Source organism: Bicyclus anynana, chromosome 6, assembly GCF_947172395.1.
Source record: "Bicyclus anynana chromosome 6, ilBicAnyn1.1, whole genome shotgun sequence".
Classification (NCBI taxonomy): domain Eukaryota; kingdom Metazoa; phylum Arthropoda; class Insecta; order Lepidoptera; family Nymphalidae; genus Bicyclus; species Bicyclus anynana.
Genome location: NC_069088.1, coordinates 8,109,824 through 8,131,889, shown reverse-complemented (window position 1 = coordinate 8,131,889; position 22,066 = coordinate 8,109,824). Strand labels below are relative to the sequence as shown.

The following is a 22,066-nucleotide window of genomic DNA, read 5'->3' as shown; positions in this document are numbered from 1 at the left end:
GTACCATTAAAACGTGGTCTCTACCTCTGTGGTCTCTGTACTTTCCTTTTCATTCTGTGGTCTAACTGTAACTGTAATTCTGTGTTTTTTTTCCTGAATTTAAATGATCATAAACAAACACAAAGTAATATTTTCATTTTGGTTGTTTTGAATTTTGATATATTTTTGGTCCTACTAGAATAATAATTGCTCGAGAAAGATTTATACTTTGATATATTTTGCTAAAATGCATCGAGTTGTAAAGGTAACGTAATAATTTCAATATTATTACTTAACCTATAAAATGCCGAACTTTTGATTACACATTTAGATTACTATTCTCATCTAAATTGATACTTAATTTACGAAAAGAAGATGATTAAGTGTAACAAAATTTCCATTTACAGGGAATCTCGTTGTCTCGACAGCTTCTACATACCGGGAACTTGCACACAACGGCTGCTAAATATGATGCTCAAAATACAGAAAAAAGTAAATATTTTTTCATTATGTTTAACTGTTTTTCACATCTAACTTCATAAGATAAATTCTGATCAATGATCTAACAAAATAAAGGAAAATATTTTTTATGAGAAACAAGTAGGAATTGTATGTGGACTTGTATGTGAAGCGTAATCTTTGGTACTGCAACTCATTAAACCATTTCTCAAATGAGTGGATTAACTGTGCTTATAACCCGTGCGCATTAACTTGACACCTGGCTAGCAAACATATCTATACATATCATTCACACATGTAAGAAGCTTTTCAGTAATATCATGTCTCGGCACTCCATAGACATTATGAGTGTTTAAATTAATTGTCACTAGTATTCATGCAACAAGTTAAAAATGTAATAACTTTTTATCTAAATTAAATAAAACCAATATTCCCTTCCAAGTAGTCAAAAAACACAGTGTTATGAGTGGGTACGACAATACACCTACAGGCTGGGATTGAACCACCACATCTCGTGATGTGACCCCGCACTAGAAAGCACAGTGGTGGTCGACTCCCAACCAGGTGGACTGATGACATCAAGTCGCAGGGTATCACTGGATGCAGGTGGCTGAGGATTGTGATGTTTGGAAGTCCCTACAAAAGGCCTATTTCCTGCAGTGGACGTCCCTCGGCTGATATGATCATTATGATGAGGCTGGCCCCTTAACCACTGAATTCACGAGGTTATTAGTTATATAGTTGATTGTTTCAGCAATAAATCAAGTTACATTGTTGGGAAGAGTTGGCGCTGACCCCCAAAAACGTGGCTCAGAAGAACATCCAGTCATAAACTTCCCACTTGCGACCCACTTCAGTTATAAATATGAATCTGGTGATATGCTGCAGAGGACAGATTGGCACAGGGTCAGTGTTTTCCGACCTGGTTTGAGGGACACAGTATACAAGTATCTCAAAAAAGGGCAACGAGTGTATGTCACAGGCAAATTATCCTATGGTGAAATAAAACTAGATGATGGCCAAGTGCGAACAGCCTCTACCGTTATAGCCGATGACATAATTTTCTTTCAAAGTCAACCGCAAAACACATAAACTGGTAATAATAATTATGCTGTTTTTGTATATGTTTAACTGTTAAGAATCTTTTAGTTTGCTACATAGTCTGTAAGATAAAATAAATGTGATTCAGATTGTTGTACAAAAATATGATTTTTATTTAACAAACATTTAAATATATATATTTTCATTTAAAATGTAACTGGATTGAATTGTAGGCCAGTATAGTTATAGTATATACATAAATTAATTTATGTAAAATTAAATAATTATAACCAGCTAAGCCATATAAAATAGATCCTGTGCCTTCTAAATAACCATTAGTCCATAGTTTCTATGGACTTTTATATTCCATTAACCTGTTCTGAAGGTATAAACGCCAGCTACAGTTTATTTTGGACATATATTTTATTTTAGTTAGTTTAGTATTTTAAATTGTTATGTTGAGTTATTTAAAGTTTGTAGGATATTAAATATTTATTATATTGGCAGTAGACAGTAGTCTAATCAATTTGTAGTTAGAAGTACATAGTTGATTCCTATAATATATTATGTATGAGTGTGTGAGTAGATAGTACATTTTTTAAATATTTTTTATAAGAGTAAGTGAACCTCCTGCATAAAGTAAATATATAAATATTAAATGACTTGAATATGAGATGGCTGCAGCGGCTTAGACAGATTTATGTTATTATATTTAATTTTTTTTAAGTGATAAAAATAACAAACATGAGGAAAAACAAGTTTCTACATGGGGATTATTTTAAAGAAGAGTGCTGAGTGCTTTTTTTAGTAAAAGTTTTTAGTGCTATAAAGTAAGCCTTCCTAAATAGACTTACTACAGATATATAAATGTCTTTTCAAAGGTGCTTGTAATTACACCTCAGGAAACCACGTTTCATCATACAAGCAAGCAAGAATAATCATAATTTGTTGTTTAACACACACCTTTACTTATAATGCTACTTCTATAACCATTTTTTTCTATAAGCTGTTTTGCTGTAAGTTTCTTGTCAGGCGTATTCAAGACAGCGTTTTGTGTAGTAACTAGTAGCCCGCGTTCTGCCTTAACACAGCCCACGTGGATCTCTAATCCTTTTAACATACTAAACTTTGCAATTATTAATTGTGTGACCAAGATTTTCAAGATATTTTTTTCAAATTTGTAGATCTAAATATATAAAAGCGAAAGGTCATCACGAATTATCGAAACCGCTTGACGTTCAAGGATGATATTTGGCATGGAGATAGTTTAGACTTTTTTTTCTAAGGTCGAATGAAGTCGCGGGCGTCCGCTAGTATATGTATAAAAGAGAAATGTCCCATCTCAAAAGGAGCGATTTTCGTTGAAAGCTCCCAGGCAACATAATTTTTTCGTCACGTACATCATTTATCGTCACGTTTTAACCAATTCACTCAAATCCTGGACTGATTATACACCTAAACATTCCTCGTGTATTTATTTATTTTTTATATGAAAATCAGTTTTCCAACTTGAACAATTGAGGATCTGGACCCTTGAAACCTGCTACATCCCAAAACCACCATTCTCCTAACTCTATAATTATTATTGGTTTCTGTACTTGCTTATGATAGAAGCATGGGCTAACAAACTTTCAGAAAAGGAGATATATCTTGGTATCGCAGGCTCTCCTTCTAAGTTCTAATTTGAAGTTCAAGCATTGCCGAGTTTTCAATTGTCTTTCAGTATAAACTCAGACCTAATTACATATGGATTTGTACCCAAATTTGTTAAAAAAAAAAAAAATTGTCTGTAATTTTTTGAGGGAGATGAGACTCACACCATAAGGACAATATTTAACAACAATAAATATATTTTGTGTCCTGACACTACCCACTACTATCAATTTGATTCGCTTAACTCACATGTGTAATTTTTACACAGATTAACAAACACATCGCTTACACTCGTTACAAGGAATATTCGATTACTTGATCGATGTTTTCTTGTTGAGACTTGGGACTGAAGAATTGATTCTTTTTAAATATTGTTTTTATTACAAATTTGATATAATTAACTAAGATATACTTACAAATAAAACATAACTTTATCTTTTATATTTAAACAAGAAGTTGTTGACCGTTTTTTTGTGCCATGGAACTACAAAAACCGGCATTTTTTGGGAGTTACACTACGAAAACGATTACAAGAATGAAACATCGATTCTGTAAAAACAGTTTTTATAGACACTTAGGTCATTAATTCTTGATCTTTGACAGAGGGTTACGTCTAACGAGGCAAGTCCATATATAATTCGTCTGAGAGTATAAAGCATTAACAATAAACGCTTCGCGTTTAAGAATATAGGAGCTATATAGTGAATAGTGTGCGCATTTACTCTTTGAGTGTGCGGCAGTGACTTGGTTGGCATAGAAACCCTTTTAATTTTAATTTCTATGAACAAACAAACGAACAGAACGAGGCCCACCTCCCATTCTCCCCAAAAGTTAATATTTTTAATAATTCTTTCCTAGGGCAATTATCGGCTAAAATTTAGCTTGTTTTATCCAGTAGGTCATAATTATATTGCTTTATTTTATGGAGTTATGAAGTATAAAAAAAATACTCAAGATCTATATTTATTTAAACCTATACGCAAAGTCGCGGGCCTCCGTCCGTATTGTAGGTACTATAAAAATAGCAGAACCCAAGTTCTCCACGCTATTCTCCAGAACCTCTTGAAGAAAATTGCAACTCACGGACAAAACTTTAACATATACAGTAGTTATCAAAAAGATTCCGACGAATTCAGAACCGTCTCCTTTTAATGAAGTCTGCCAATAATATAGTTTTTGATAAGGCATTATTTTTTAATTACCTAATAGTGCTAGATATCTCTTAGCCTCAGACCAATTACCTTGTATAGGACCTGCCTCGCTAGAGGTTACCCCTCTGTCAAAAATATATGATCATGATCTGCATGTGTAGAATCGATGTTTCATTGTGTTAAAATTACACGTGTGTGTATTACGATTTAAGATTTATAGTTGTGTGTAAGGACTCAGGATATATTGATTGGTGTTTAATTTTTTCGATGCGTGACTTTAACTCGTTCCCTTCAAAAAACAGACAATTTTGTTGGTGGATTGGAGTGCGATAAAAGTCCAATAGAAGGTAATTGGAGCTCTTAGCCAATGATAAGGTTCTTTAACTAAAAATTACGGAAAGGATAGAATGAGTGTAAAGAAAATATCAAATAACATTACTTCCATTTATTTTTAAGTTATAAATCTGACACAATATTTTAATATTTATTTGTATTGTGTACAAGTTGGAAATCTGGCCGATGCCGTATAGAAATTATTGTAAAAATACAAACTCAGTTGTTATAACTCTTACTGATACCTAGGTACTTTGATAAAGCTCCACATTTTGTTTGACAAATCATACATACACTCTTTTGCTTCACTTAATCTAACTTATTTTTAACTACTATTTACAGACACGATATTTTTACTCTCTATTACTTTATTTACCTATATTGTTAAAAGAGATCACAGAAAATTGTAGCTGGAAATCATTGAGTAAGCCCTAGCATATTCTACAACACTACCACTTCATACTTTTTTATCACAGTGGATTTTTTGATTGATTCCAAGGCATTGTTTTAGGTAGGTTAATTATTTTATTGTCTTTTATATTTAGTGTTTATATAATAATAATTTGTGGGACACTGTCACCAAAATATCTTAGCAAATTTGATTTGATAGACTCCAATTTTGTTTTTAATATGTAGTGTGGTAGCTTTAATGAATGTTTCACGAGCTACAATTGAAACGTTTGCCATAAAATCAATGGAAGACAATAATATATTTAATGTGACAATCTTTCATAACTCTTTATCTCTCAGCTATTAGCAAAATAAAACGAAGATAAACATAAAGTAACTAATAATTAAATTAACAAAAAAAATGCATTTTGAGCGCGCACAGGAGCTCGCGCTATTGGCATTTTGGCAACATCTTTAAATTTGCAACTGTTAAATGTCAGTCCACAGTCGTAAATGTTCCATTGCACAAAATATTAATATAGTTTAACACAAATAAACTTTAGTCCCCTTTTCTAACTACTTATGTAATTGACACTATTATATAAAAAATCACTTGGCACAAAGGCATAATTTAGGTCCATACCCTGTTCAACTCCAAAAGCTATCTCAAGTCGGTCAAAGTGCTCTCAGATATAAACATTCTATTAGGAGGAAGACCCAAACATCTGAGTGAAACTTGACTAGAACTTGCTGATGGAGCAGTTTGTCGCACAGTTAACACATCACATTAGCAGTGTACATGTGTCCATTACAATCATTGTTCACATTTTTCACTTTTTAAATTGAGAGCACATTGTTCGGAATTATATTCGGGATCTCTTTTTAGCATCATGATACTGTCGCCGATGAGCGCACTGATGCGGTGTTTGTCGTGCGGCGTGGCCGCAGAGTCGGGCCACGTTCGCTTCCGCCATTGTTCACACGTATTTATACTCAAGTCAGTTGGCATATCTTCATCCATGTTGTCTTCTTCACAACGTTCCTCCTTCATTTCGGTTTTAACAGGCTGTTGCGTATGGCCCATTTGTTGCCTCAAAAGAGAAATATTCTTAATGTTCTTCAATTCTGTTGGGTTCCTGAGAAACCTGTAAATAACAATAGTTATTAATGTCATGTATATTAAAGAGAAAATATTATGTACCATTAAGTCATGTTATTGTAATATGATAACTTACTGGTAACAGTGTCTTTCGCCCTGAACTTTTCGCAATATATTGACACGATAATAGTATCGGAGAGCACGAGACATCTTGTCGTAGTTCATTGACAGATGATTTTTCTGAATGCCCCAAAGTTTTGCGAGCCCTGCGGGGTCTACAATCTTGAAGACTCCAGTTTCTCTGTTTTTCCACGCAATATAATTGGTGTATCTTTGCGTAGGATCATTCAATAGTTGTTGCAAGAAGTCCCATAAAAGTCTTCCATCTAGAACAATAAAGGTGATTATTAGATGATATTCAATTCATAAATTATTAGAATGTATGATTTGATCGAATAGATTACTTACTGGTATTTGATTCAGGCATGTCATTAGGAAAGAATTCCCTGTGCTGAACTCTGTAGTGTGTATGTTGTGGGACAACATGAGTTTGTGGTGCAGGGCTGTTCTGTTGAACTTCCTTTGGAGAACGAGGAGCTTGCGAGAATTGGGCTTCTTCATCGGAATCTGACTGATTACTTCCTGAGCTAGCTTGGGCATTTATTGGTACTGGGGGTGCATAGGTTGGAGCATAAGACATAGTTTCTCCCCTCTGGGGGCTCCCCGAACTATCCACTGAAGGCGCCGGACTTAATGTCACTGAATTAGGTTGCGCGGCCGCTGCGACAGCGCTATGGAAGTGGTGGAATCCATCGACTGTCCAGGTGGGGGTTGGGGGGTGAGAATGTGGCGACGGTGGGTATGGGGCGGCGCGCGCTGTTGGGGTCACAGGGGAAGATGGTACTCTTCCGAGTAAACATGCATCGCGTACTAACATCTGGAGGACATTGTGTAATACGTCTCCAGCACCAGGGCACCTCTCGCCCAAATCAGTTTTAGTTAAGAGACATAAGGCTTTACCTGCAAACAAAAAATAATGTTATTAATAATCGCTCATGATTTAAAAGTTGTTTAGGTCCATTAGGCATCTTGTTGTTTTACTACTTACCATTCATCTGGAATAGATCCACATCAAATTTTGGTAAATCGAATTCTCTCTCGCACCATTTTAAGAAAACGATTACATCTTCACGTGTCCACAGTCTTGGTTCTGGTGGTAGACCAGCAGGTAGCTGGGCTTTTGTATCGCCAAGGGGGGAAGGCGGCGGCGGCGCCCAAGGTAGAGGGTACCGCCATAGAAGCTCGGTCGGGCTGAATGGTAGCGGTAATCGCTCCATGCTTGGCCCGGAAGGCAGTTGAAGGCTAACAACTTTCATCACGACGACGATCTGTAACAATTAGATAAAAATTATTGAAATTTATTCAGTATGCTTTGAGAAGACGTCATGTGTGACGTATGCATTACTTAACACTACTCGTCAACAGGTGGCGCCTATATTTCCACTCATTTGATAAATATTTATCATTTTTTACAGTAAATTGTATGAGTAACTTAATCGGCTCAGTTCCTTGTTCTTATCGCTTTGTCGATGATTACGTAAATAATATTATGAAATAAAAATAATAAATGATATTATTCTACCTACGTAAACCAAAACCATTGAATAATCAATGGTTTTGGTTTACGTGTGTGCAATAATATGCTGCCGATGATTTATTAATTAGGACATGTCACTAGAATATTTAAAATTTGATTTAATTTTATAATAACTAAAGCTTTTATTACCTTTATAGTAAATACATCATTTACTTTAACGGCCATATATTTTATAAACATGGATGAAAATTAAAATCTTAATCCACTTTTATAATTAATATCAAATATCTAAATATAGAAAAATTGAGGTTTAAACCTCAATTTTCTTTAAAGTAAAGCGAACTTTAAACAGTAGGGATTAGGCTCACGTTACTTTGAAAAAAAAATGAGGTTTAAATCATAATCCATGTTTATAAATATGGCTGCAATAATAGATGTTTCAGTTTCTCAATATTCAATATTTTTACTTTAAATTCTACTGTAATTTAATGTATGTTCTTGAAAAATAATATCTTCAAAATATAAACAAGTACCACAAATAAAAAGTAAAAAATAAATTATTAAAAATGTTCAAAGTTGTGTTTGTCAGAATAGAATGTCTATATTTTAAACACATGAAAATTTTCAATTCTGTAAATAATATTAAATTTTATCTAGTTTATGCAGGTTTTTCTAGTAACAAAGTACAATCAAGATGGTATTGTAAAACCGTTAATTCAGATTGACGTAAACACCCCTATTGCTTGATATTAGTCGCCTTATACCAATTTTATCAAGGTTAATGTCGTATTGTTATGTAGGGGAGTATGGGTCGTATTTGTTATTGTCAAATTTGATCAGGGGAAGTATGCCCATGACAAAGGGGTGCACGTGCATGATATCTGCTATTAGGAAGCATTCATTATAGAGACTTATTAGGATATAATATTATTTATCATTATTTTTATGCGACAGATAATGATAATTACATGTAAACTTTGAACAGTTCATGAAGTTGAGGCACTCTTTGGTAGTGTCTGGATTGTGTTTCTGTAGTAGTCACCGTAGGCCTTATCGGGCGGGGTCGGAAATGCGTGAGTTCGAGATAGCGCGGCTTGCCGCTCGCGATAAGCACCGCTACTCACCGGCTGAGCTGATCCGGATCTGGTTGAATTGTTATAAATCCTTTAAGGTGTATACGGAAACTTGCAAATTCAGCACAAATGCATTGTCACAGCACTAGAAACACAGTATCCAATCTTTTTGGAGCACCAGGCACACACGTAGCAGCGGCGGTCCCTCCAAACGTGTCGTGTTACGGCACGCCGTAAACCAGCAGCGTATCTGAGGGATCGAGCTTGCAGACAAGCGTCGCGGGCAACTCTCCGACGCGGACTGACGATGCGGTGGCGGCGCGGGCGGACGGACGCGCGCCCGCCGTCCCCCTCGACCCTCGCCTCCTCCGCCTCCACGCCTCACATAATATAGCGGAGAATGAGATAAAACTTCGGGAACTCGTTTGAGAACAGTCCCATTTTTTAATATAGCGTAAATATCCACCTAAGTTTTGCAAACAATAGTTTAATTATGGTGATAGTGAACCAACCTAACGATAATTTCAGAATACAAACATAGATATTTGTTCTAGTGATAGTGGAAACTGCAAGTACCTGGCCATGCGGAAGTGTTAACTGGCGTAATCCTTCCAGCAGCGTGCTTAATATTGGAATATTTCCTAGTTTGCAGTTTTCCTGGGTACAATATTATGTAACGAGATGCTAAATTATCTGTATTTGAACTATTTTTGCTACTTTTACATTTGAGAAAAGCTGGAATAGAGAGAGATGCGGAGGGATGAAGCAAGAATAATTTTAAAACTGCAAGAGGAGAGAAAAGCCCAAGAAGAGACGGATGAAGTGTGTGAAAGAAAGAGGAAGGATAAAGGGCGTTAGTGATGAGTTGACTTATGACATGATTGGAAAGAGAGCGCACATATTGTGCTGAATCCACTAAAATATATTAATAACGAGGCAATGATGATGACATTTGGAGATAAATTAAACTTTTAAATTGTGGAAACTTGCATACATAGCAAACAGAATGATAAGTTTAAATTCAAAGTTGAGAAAAGAGTCACTTTTCAAGTAATATGTTCAATATTTTATATGACCTTGGATTCCTTAGTAAAAGGTGTGCACTTGTTGACCGTTGATCTGTAATGCATTCCTACTATTAGCACAGGAAACATGTCTTAAGCTGTTGTCTTGAGCAACAAGTTTCCTGGTACAGTATGAAACAATAATATATACGAGAACCAGTTTAGCGGAGTTATTAAATGTCTGCATAAATTTATACATGCCTTCCTGAACCAATCTGTACTAAATATAAATTATTATGTTTATGTCGATTTGGTTGTTAACTGTGATTCAATCAAAAAGTCGTATTGGTTATACTGGGTAGTTCAAATGCGGATATTAGATATCACAAAGACGTTCCTGTGTTTATATTAATATAGATTTGACTCGTATTTGTCCTGGCTGCCTTCCCACTACCGGTTCGTACAGAAATATTCGGCAGCCAAGGCGGAAGTGGCCTCGGAATCTTTACCTGTTGCTCCCTTCGCCCGCACGCCCTCTATGCTCTCTCTCTTGCACACACTTCACTTGCCATAAGATAAAGCAGTATGCCAATGGTCTGGCGTAGAGTAGGTTCACGTGGAGTAATTTGGAGAATAAAACATTATATGATGTTCGGCTTCGTGTGCGTTAATCGTGACCGTGACCGCAGATCTTGCCCATACTTTCTTTGTCCAAAAATTGATGTTACTATCTTGCATTGACTGTTACGTAAACATTTACTCAACGACCATGTAACTCATTATTATCACTCGGATCTTAATGGTAAATGAGAACAGCGGAAATTTGATATGGAGGTTGACCAACTTTAGTTACGATTACTTGATTTTCGTTGGATGATAGATCAGATGCACCTAAACTTTGTACTATTATGTATTCTGTGTCTAAACTAAACCGAAGTACCTACTTATAAAATTATATTTTTTAAGGCTCTCATTCCCAGTCAATGCCAAACCATACGTTCCATGTAATGTAATAACGGTTCTAATTATTCGATAATTGTTATCTTTTTAAAATCCCTAGAAAGTTAGGTTAGGTATACATCAAATTCAGGTGTTAAGACATCAAGACTTCTTAAAAAAGGGTCCATAACTGTGATGAAAAGTAAGATTATTAATCCTTTTTGTAATAAGTTTGAAGGAAATAGTAATTCGTTAGTATTTACTCGTAGTAATATCGAGGCGGTCGGAGGTGGCCCGTTCGGAATGCGCCGCGCGGTTGGGCCGAATCTCCACACATGCGGAAGTGCCCAAAATAAGTTCATTGCGTGAGCATTTATGTTTGGCTACCGGCGATAGTACTACATTATATTTCACATTTGTACGTGTGATGTCCCATTTTTATTCGACTGCATGTGGTTTGGGTATTTATTATTTAGCATCGGATGTCTGAAATAGCTTTCTATACTTATTGTATTTTGTAATTTCATACCTTCATATAGATCCCTCAAAATTGCTTAACTAGGTAGGGTAAGTATATAATTTATAAAAAGGGCCTTTGAAAAATCGAAGTATAAAATTACAATCTTTTTAACTTATTTGGTCCTACAATTGGGACTCAAATGATTTAAAGTTAATCGACTTATAACCCGTCTTTGCACTTATAAAATGTTGTTTTTATATTTCTAGTTATCTGTCTTGTTTGTTTAGTCACTTATCTGTTTTGTAATCAAACAAAATAAATATCTACAGGACATGCAAATTACACAAATATTTTCTAGTTGAGGAAATCGAACCCACAGCCGCGGATGCAAAGAGCAGGGTCACTACTCTGCGTCACGCGACTTTCATATTATAAGAAGTAAATAAATCTAAATGAGTGTTTTTTTGGTTAGATTTTCCTAAAATTCAAGCATTTTTAGCCAACCAGACCTACCTGGTTTTAGGTAACCAATTTCTTTAAATTGTCACAAAATAAATATCTACAGGACATGCTAATTACACAAATATTTTCTAGTTGTGGAAATCGAACCCACAGCCGTGGATGCAAAGGGCAGGGTCACTATTCTGCGCGACTATCATATTATAATATGTAAATAAATCTAAATGAGTGATTTTTTTTGTTAGATTTCCCAAATGTGAAGCGTGTTTGGCCAATCAAACTTACCTGGTTTTAGGTAACCAATTTCTTTATATTGTCTGTTCCACCTCACTACTTCTCAGCTTTGTCATCAATAAAGAATTTAATTCCGAAATAGGAAATGGAAGACATGAAGTAGTTCACGGCGGAAATTAAGACATGCGAAAAAGGAAATTAACAACGGTCTGCGGGTACCGGAACAGCGAGGGTCAGGGAACGAATCTCTGTTTCACTTCCCGTCATGTCCGCACCGGAACCGGTAGCTACTGCGGAACTCTAGACCCTCCTTTCGCTTACATTTTATCCGTCGTTTTATGTGGAAATAGTTCGAAATCTCTTATGTGCTCTGAGTTACGTAATGAAGTAATTGGCCGATCGATGGTTACTTTAACCGCTGTCGTCCTTTAAATATTGGATAGAATCAGGCGTTACTTTGCGGAAGTTCATCATGATTATATAATGATTTATTTATTTTGCTATCATCCATCCATCATTGCAATTGCATGTTGTAGAGTCAACATCTCCTGAGGATGCTCTGGTTTCGGGGTGAAACGTAGGTAGAGAGTATTTTGTCGGACCTGGGTGACGTTGTCGCATGGGTTCGTCGACTTTTCGCGGATGATAGCAAAATAAATAAATCATTATATAAGCTGTCATCCTTTTCTTCCAGTAGGAAGAAAAGGATGACAGCTTTTAATGATTTTTACATTAAAAAGGAAAACTACATTTTTAGATGCATACTTTGGTATTTGTCTGCCGTTTGTTCAAATGAATTATACAACTAATACAGAAGTGCGATGTGATACCAAAAGATTCCATTTATTATTACTCTGTCTTTGTCTTTAGTCTTAGTGCTGGTCAAATGATGTGTCTAGAATCACAATTGAATCTTATAGTCACGTAATTATTCGAGCTAATCTTTTCCAAGTATTCCATTAATCCCAATGTCGCCTGAGCGGAGGTCCAAGTTTCACTTGCGTCCCTCTTATGACATTTTCCCCTAAATTTTCTTGGCCCTAGAGAGTAGAGATTACTTCGCCCCAGTTCTCGGTTACGTTGGTTCAAAGTAACTGGGTAATAATACTGAATAAATTATGTAATGTTAATATGTGTACAGTTTCTACGCTTAATGCTATTTACTTTATTTCTTAATTTTTTAAGTAAACGCTTAAAAAAAAACATTTTATATGTACTTACATTCATACACACTCACACAAGTAAAATTTATAAAAATGTTATTCCCGCATTATGGAAAACTGGGAAATCTACATAAACTGACGGAAGTCTAGACCGGACGCCTCTACATTTGAAATTGCAATCGTATGGAAATGGCGGCACTTCCTGTTTGCTGACCCGAATCACGCGGGGTTATAGGTACTTACGACTTCGTATTTACTTACCACTAAGAGTGTAATTAAATTCTTATTACGTCAAGTGTTCCTCATTAGAAGGTTAATTTAAATAAATTATTATTAATTAATTGAAATTGATTAAAATACTATCAAGGAATTTACTTTTTCGGACAGTAACGTAATAGATACTTAATAAAAATTTTAATAAAAAAAATTCAACCGACTTCCAACTCAAAAATTAACCTAAACTAAAAAGCAAAAAATAACATCTTACCTATGTGCTACCTTCTGATTAGTTTGAAGGCGGTGCCAAGCCAGTGATGTTTTAATTCAAGCCGTTTAAATGACACAATTTCTGTGGTTCTTTCAGAAACAGCTTTAATTAAAACATGACACTGGATTGGCACCGCCTTCAAACTGATCAGAAGGTAGCACATAGGTAAGATGTTATTTTTTGCTTTTTAGTTTAGGTTAATTTTTGAGTTGGAAGTCGGTTGAATTTTTTTTATTAAAATTTTTATTTTTTAATTTTTAGTGTTAGCACACCTACTGAGTGTGAACTGACTGTCCTCCGTCTTCATCACCAGACCCCCTATGCAGTCACATCCATATGGGTGGAAAGTTCTCATCAATATAAAATTTATCAAGTCCAAACACAAGGTAGATACTGTGAACCGTCGAGGAGTTCCCTTAACTCTCCTTCATCTTCATCACCAGACCTCTAATACAGTCATAACCTATCCAGGTGGAAAGTTCTCATCAATACAAAATTATCAAGTCAAAACACAAGGTAGCTACTGTGAACCGTCGAGGAGTTCCCTTAACTATCCTTCGTTTTCTTCACCAGACCCCTAATACAGTCACAACCCATGTAGGTGGAAAGTTCTCATCAATACAAATTTATCAAGTCCAAACACAAGGTAGCTACTGTGAACCGTCGAGGAGTTCTCTTCACTGTCCTTCGTCTTCATCATCAGACCCTTAATACAGTCACAACCCATCTAGGTGGAAAGTTCTCATCAATACAAATAAATTAAGCCCAAACAAAAGGTACCTGCTGTAAATCGTTGACGAGTTCCATCGTCTGTGTATCGGCTCCATCATCAGACCAACTCCAGACCTTTATAAAATTGTAGTGGTTTAAAATACCTTATGGAAACACTAACAAATGCACTAGCCGTCTCTACGATTTTCAAAAGTTCCCCTCGATTTCTCCAGGATGCCATCATCAGATCCTGACATGAAAAAAATGGGACCACCCTGGAATCAAACCCTTTACTACAAAAAAAGAATTTTCAAAATCGGTCCACAAATGACGGAATTATCGCTGGACATACAAAAAAAAAAAAAAAAACATACATACAGCCGAACGTAGAACCTCCTCCTTTTTGGAAGTCGGTTAAAAATAGTACCTATACGTACTCGTGATGTTGATTTAAAAAAAGTAAAAAATTAAGAAAATGTTATTTCATTTAATCAGCGACAAGTAAATGCCTTGATGGGACCTCCTATGCATCAAGTAAAAAAAAAGTCCAAGATGGAACTAGTCAAGATAGTACTAATCAAGGAATACCTAGATTCTACAGGACCGGAAAGCTTGTGCTTTTAGCGGCATAGTAGCTTATTGTATAATAATATTACAAATAAACAACTATGAATTCCTTAATTGACTCGAGCTGGATGTAGTGCCTAGGATTTCCAGCCCCCATTCGAAGTATTCATAGATTTCCCTACGATCAGTTGTAAAGCAACGTGTACATAACTGTCAGATAAGTTATAATAAGTCTAAGTAATTGCTTGATAAACAAAAATGTAAATGAAAACGAAGCCTAGTTACAACAATACCTAAATAAAACGTCTTCTGAACGCACTTCCGAATGATTGCTAGTAGAGCGCGACCCCGATTTGACTGTTCACTGTTGTTGTGCGTTACATAATTTACTACAAAACTAGGCAACGATGTCACACCAAAAGTTGCGCCACCACGCTCGTGAACCGGCGAATAAGAAATGCTCCACTACGTTTGCGAAATTTTTTGATTGAGACTTAAAGTAGATACTTGTTCATTATTTAAATCTTTTTGCGCCTATCTGATTTTCACAATAGCCAAGCTTGCGTGTTTCATTGACTTCTTAATCTTGACAACTTACTATACAACTTACAACATTGTAGTTACCCACTCAAACAAAATTAGTGTTACATTAGGAAATGGGCGTTTAGGTCACTGATTGTGATTTGTTTATCTCTTATTTACTTCGTTAGATTATGTTACTGGACTGTTAGCTTACGATGAGAAATGCTCGGAAAGTTAGGCAGATTACATATCTTTCTTTGAGTTTAATTATTATCTTTGAACACAGGGAAAGATTTAACCTGTAAAAGACGACGAATTGGTGTTGCTATTATGTAACTTTTTCGGTGGATATTCAAGAATTTCCCAACGTTAAAAGTCACGATATTCTATATCTTATCAACAAATAACAGGTTAAGAAAGAATAATTTGTACTCTTTGTTCCGGTTCTATTTAGTATTTATATTCACCTACCAATTCCCTGTCTTACTATTTGGTGATATCATGTAATTGCTATGGTGTTTTTTTCTTGGGAGTCTTATTATTGTTGACAATGAAATTGCCAAGTTCCGGTTACAACGTTTACCGCCTCTACTTCATATCAGAATTTTTTTATGTACAAATTTAAGGTTAGATAACCTACAATTTCCTTTGACGAGTGGTCATTTTATACGTTTTCAATTGTGTATAAGTACCAAAAACACAAGGAAACTTTTCTTATAAGACACTCGTATCTATCTAGGTTTCATCATTGTATTCTGATATAATTGAAAAACATATTTTGCGTAATCGTTTATAATCAATGTTATTGAAATAATTAGCTTTTACTTATGCGTATTTTGACAGTGGTCAGCTCGTATGAGTAACGTAAGGCGCAGAATCACTAACTACTTAACATTACACTCATGATTTCGAAAATATTAGCTGTATTGATAAAAAGCGGCATTATTTATTCATTATAATCCGTAGGTGATTTTAGAAGGCCTTTGTTTTTTATGTTATTTTTCGATCTAAAATCCTTACCAATTTCACGTGTATGTATTAAATACTACTATATATAATACTATTTCAACGAACAGTCTTTTAACACGCTTTGTTGAGCTGGTCATTTAAGAATATACCAGTAAGTTGCAAGTTAGAATCTAAGTTTGAAAACCATTAGTTATCCTCAAGTCTATCTATCTTCAAGAGTATTTTAAACAAGGCGTTGTTAGGTAATCTTAGTACGAGTAGGGTAAATATGATTTAAGTTCACAAACAAGTGCCTTCACAACTCGACGTGGGTATTGAGAATATAATAGACAATTATCCCCCAATTCTAACGAGTAACCCCCAGGCGAGTTACAATGCGCGCAAGTGTCACATGACAAAGCGACCCCTTCGTTCATTTGGGATCAACATGATCAAAAAAATCGGGTCGGGAATGCACCCGCGCTGGGAGAGGGCATTTGCTTATTCAGCGTTCCTATTAGGAAGCGTTTAGTTTTTATACTTATTTAATGGTAGAAAACCGCGGTATTTGGAATCGCTCAAGTAATCAGTAATATTCAAAGTATAAATTAAATTATAACACCAAGAAATTCGGAACAGGTCCAAATATTGTAACGGAATGTTTAAATTATTTATTGCTAAGATAAGATAAACTTCAATATCAAACAGACTAGTTCTGTTTTAATACTACGCTAATTATAAGATACGTTATACTAGAATAGGAAATGTGCTTTTGATGATGATCAATTTGTCCATGAAGAAGTTCAACATTTCTAACAAAGTCAAGCTTATATAAAAATTCAATTATAATCCATACTGAACTGATGTACAACAACCTATCTAATGACCGCACTTATTCGTAGTAGTAACTTTAGTTTTAGATTAAAGAAATTGACTTTATTTAACCAATAATGTAAAATCAAACGTAATAGTCTATTTGAAATACTTACCTGAATTTCATAAGATTAAGACAAGAAAAGATTTTTTTTAGAATGTTATGTTAGGTATTAAATTATTTTTAACGGTTGTGATTCCTTCGTTGTCATCATCAAACATTGTGTGACATATTATATGCGAGTCGTAAAAAAAGTAACGTCAAGACTCAAGGGGCTCGTTCGGTGTGTCCCAATCGGGCCATGTGCGCGCGCTCCCACGCGTAGCCGACGCGCAAGTGTGCGCCCGCGCCGCTGCGTACGCACACCGCGTGTATGTGTGCGTGCGTGAGCTGCTACTTCCTGGTACAATGCGCGAGATGCTTTATTTAAATTCTCCCTTTGTGTGCGTACGCTATACGTACGCTATATTATTTATATTCATCCACCTCTACACGAATATTATTACATTAACGCCATGTGTGCGTCAAGTCCTTTTAATCTCCATTGTACTTCCTGATTGTGCGCCAGTGTGGGTGAGCCACTTGTTTGAATGTTAGGGCGACTTATCTCAGCGAGGGACATAGTGCAGCGTCCGATTACATTATTAGTTGGATAGGACTGTTGTTTTGTTTATATTATCGATAATTATTATAAATGTTATTACGAATAGTAAACACAAGATAAATACACTTATTTATTAAATGGTAAACCTATGTGTATGTAGGTATAGCTTTATTTTGGGTACAGTATAAATAATAAACATTCTAACGTAATAAGTAAGGTAGGTATTGATTTATCATCAGATATTAATTATGTTAATATTACGGATAATAATATCTACCTATCTAAACGTGGATAACTTATCAATCAGGTATTAACCAGGAATTCCTAATGGTCCTACTGTTTTATATTATCATAACGAATATGCTATAAAAACGTAGCGATGTCTTCCTAAGCTAGATTTTCGAGTCTTGTTCTTAGCTTTAATGGTACGATAGCAATGATCAAACTCATGACCTTGAAAACATGACTGCCTGAAACCAGTCATGAAATAAGATCTCTACATTTTCCCTCCTTTTTTCCATCTTACTATCTCCTCTGCCTTAAGAGGCATACCTGTGACAGAAGATATGCACGTTATAATGGCGTTCCACAGGGTTCCATTTTAGGTTCTTTTCTGTTTCTAGTGCATGATCTGTCATCAGATACAAATCATTTTAGCGACTTTTGCGAGATAGTTCTGTTGGCTAAATATCCTACCTCCATTTGCTCTTGCATTGCACGTTGCTTTGCACACGAACTACTTACCAACATTGGTTTTATTGGCCCATGATTTCATGACGCGAATCATCTGCTCCTAGATACAAATACGTCGTGTGTGTTGGCCCTAATAAAGACGATCGAGTCGAATAATTAAAATGGCTGTGGGTCGTCTCGTGCTTACAATTTCATTAGCAACAGGTAGCACAAACTCCTCAGTATCCTGTATCATATCAAACGCACTATTTTCTGCATGAAACAATACGAGTTCCGCTGTTTGCAAAACAGCTGCTTTCAGGAAGTGATGGTCATCATGTACTTTGATTTGTTTTATTGTTGTCGTATATGATTGTCTCCATTAAATATGCAAATTAAATTGAACAGGTAGGTATACCTACTTCAATCTCCTCTTCACGCATTAGACGTTGCTGTGTACACAAACTACCTACCAATATTGGCTTTATATCCCATGACTTCATGACGCGATTTATCTGCTCCTAGATACAAAGTACGTCGTGTGAATTGGCCCTAATGTCGACAACGACGAACATTGAGGTCGGTCGAAGAATGAAAATGGCCGTGTGTCGTCTCGTGTTTACATTTTCATTGGCAACAGGAAGCAGAAACTCCTCAGTATCGTATCAAACGCTTAACGTACCTACACTGTTCTCGGTATAAAACAATACGAGTTCCGCTGTTGTTTGCAAAACTACTGTTTTCAGGAAGTGATCGCCAGTAGGTACTTTGATCGATCCGTTTTATTGTTCGTATACGTAGGTGCCAATTAAGTCTGATTGTCACCATTAAATATGCAAACAAATTGTTACGTGGGCCGCATTTGTGTATGCTTGTTGTAACCACATAGTTTGCACAAATGAACCATGGGTATTTCTTAGGATTTCCTTGCTTATTCTATTTTTTATTTCAGTTTGTTTTGTTACTTTTCATAGATCTCACTGAAATAATAGCACTCTTTGTAGCTAATGGAATTATTACAGCAGTACGTCTACTTAAGGTCAAGGACAAATCAATGTAGGTACCTATTAATCGGAAATCCCCAAGCGGAATTGAGTTCCGCTCGATTGTGTCGTAAAGTGTAAGAAGACTGTCATGGGCTTAAAGCAAATTTGGTTCCTCATCCACTGACTTGCTTAGAACCAGTCAAATGTTAGTGTAGTACTATTTGATTCTGCAAGTATAGGTACCTAATACTTACAGGTGGGAACATAAACAAAGATTTCGTTTGTGTCGCGCGGTTGATACGGAATTTCGCTCGTTTTTTTTGGTACACCGACTTTCCGTTACAATCCTTGGCCTAAATACGATAAAAAGTAGGTTATCGGCAGATAATATATCGATAAGTTACCAGTCGTCACTAGTTGTGTAGGAAGCAAACGGACAGATGCGTCTCAAAGCCAGTAGTTTGCACAATTCGGTAGGGTCCACGCGCTCGGAGGGAGGGCTATGAATTTTCATTGCCATCCCTCTGTAGCACACATCTGTCGCCGTCCGCGGATTAGATACAAACGCCATTAATTGATTTTGGATGCGAAGGGTTAGAGATTACTGTAAAATTTTACACACATGTTCCTTTGTGCCGGAAAAATCGATTTTCCTTTATGTATAATACGAAGACAGTATTTAGTTTCCTTCCAATCATAAAAGCTCTATTAAATATATTATTTTTATTTATTGTAATTTGGTACTTGTAATTAATATTGTACGAGTAAGTACCTATGACTGAGTATTTAAAATCACATACTCATACGTACCTGTGTAGTTTAAGACCTACCTACTAAGCGATTGACAAAGTACTCGTATATTTTGTCTACATAAAGATCAGAAACACGTAGAGGTTAAAATTGTACGAGTATAATAAATTAAATCCAGTATAAAACACCTTACATTAAAATGATCACGTAAACATACAAATTATTAAGTTATGTGAGATGCCAAATAGATGTTAAGAAATAGTTATCTTATTACTGAAGGATCGGAAAGTTGAATAACTAGTGCTAAGCCAAGCTTCTCGTATTGACCTTCAAACTTAGTTCTGAGAATGACACGCAGTGATGATCTTGAATTTATCATTAATTTTATCCATTAGTGTCACCAAAGAATACCTCATCTGAGCCTCACCTGAGGCTACTCGCACAAGAAACGTTCAGTAATGTTAATGCTTAGGGTAGCCCTGGCTCCCCACATTAAGTCCATAATAGAATTCAATATCGGTAGCCCAGTGTCCTAGGGTGGGCACATGCGTATGCAGTCTATTGAGCTTGGTAGAGATATAGGCATATAATTTTTTTATAAAGATGAATCATTGATAAAGTTGAACAGAAAAGAGAAAATAAGTAGAGTTGGCATGAAGAAAGGCGTCGCGGTGTCATGCTGACTTCGGAGTCAAGAGGAGGTCGTTTAATCCGTGCGAAAGGACCCTGCCCAAATCAGCAGAAGTCCAGAAGGGATTTTTCATTCTCGGTAAAAAAGACATGGGTTTTTTTAGGTAGTGCAACCGTGGCAAAAGATTATTTTATAAACCTTGTTAAAACTACGTAGCGTAGGTAAATACGGGTAAATCGCTCTAATGCCAGCATAAGTGCGGACGTCAGCTCTTGTATAATGCAATTATTGCAGTTACGCATGGCTATGGTCTCGAGTGCTCGCCGAGAGCAGCATTTGTAAGGTTTTGCATATTCAGCTAGCTTCCTCGAATTGACTTCACATATGTAGGGCAGAACCGAGTCAAAACGTCGAGTTTTTATGATGAAGATGACATAGGAATGACGTAACGTGATCGGCTTGTTTTGATAGGCTTTTTGTGAACTTAGCAATCTTTTGGAATTTTTCAAGAAAAAGTAACGGTTATTTAATACACGGACGCCCGCGAGGAATCCAGCTTTTTTTGAAATCCCCCTGGAAATATAGATTTTTCTGGAACAAAAAGTAGCCTATTTATGGTACTCAATAACCTACTCTATTTTCTGACTGACTGAATTTTTATCTTTCTGTCTTTATATAGGTAATAATATTTGTTCATGTTTAAGAATCGAGTAAAACAAAAAAAAAAATGTACCTACATATTAACCATTTCTTTAAATTAAAAAAAATCAATAATTTTCCTCTATACATAAGTAAATTATAGTATCCAATACTACATTAAACACATACACACAAATAATCAGGTAGGTACTGATTTTTTATCCACCTGCGTATGAAATGAGAAGAACCAACCCTCCAATAGTCGCACAGGTGTAAAACTATCCCACCGCGCCTCTCCCTTGCAAGGGTTCACGGATACTATTTCTGTTTCCTTGAGTGCTATAATTAGATGTTATCGGGATGCGGCACATTTAGATTTTTTTGATTTTCAAAGCCTTTGTTGATTTATAATTCTTATTTATGTAAGTATCAAACGGAATTGTAAAGGACCAAAAATCTTATGGTTCATACCTGTGTGTACCTATATTCTTTTTAATTAACCATTTCATGGTTTATAAATAAATAAATAAATTTTATCATTTTCTGTTCTGAGTTCTGACATACTAGTCTTCTAGAATGTCAACGTATTCTGTATCCAAAACCGTTGTTTTGGATACTGGGCAGTGAACATTCATAAAATT

The 22,066-nt window shown here is 35.7% G+C and overlaps 2 protein-coding genes across 2 annotated transcripts; one reads left to right on the top strand and one right to left on the bottom strand.

Annotated features, from left to right (window-relative positions):
* Positions 1 to 76: 76 nt before the first annotated feature.
* Positions 77 to 1,642, top strand: LOC112049205 (single-stranded DNA-binding protein, mitochondrial). Its single transcript, XM_024087002.2, has 3 exons — positions 77 to 244; positions 387 to 471; positions 1,193 to 1,642. Exons 1-3 carry the CDS (start codon positions 227 to 229, stop codon positions 1,528 to 1,530), a joined length of 441 nt encoding a protein of 146 aa, XP_023942770.1. The 5' UTR covers positions 77 to 226; the 3' UTR covers positions 1,531 to 1,642.
* A 3,071-nt stretch (positions 1,643 to 4,713) lies between these two features.
* Positions 4,714 to 9,097, bottom strand: LOC112049197 (ets DNA-binding protein pokkuri). The gene is made up of 5 exons (XM_024086996.2): positions 8,827 to 9,097; positions 7,214 to 7,493; positions 6,574 to 7,125; positions 6,242 to 6,491; positions 4,714 to 6,151 (listed from the first exon to the last, which is right to left on the bottom strand). The coding sequence occupies exons 2-5, from the start codon at positions 7,479 to 7,481 to the stop codon at positions 5,821 to 5,823; spliced, it is 1,401 nt and encodes a 466-aa protein (XP_023942764.1). The 5' UTR covers positions 7,482 to 7,493; positions 8,827 to 9,097; the 3' UTR covers positions 4,714 to 5,820.
* Between the last annotated feature and the right edge of the window lie 12,969 nt (positions 9,098 to 22,066).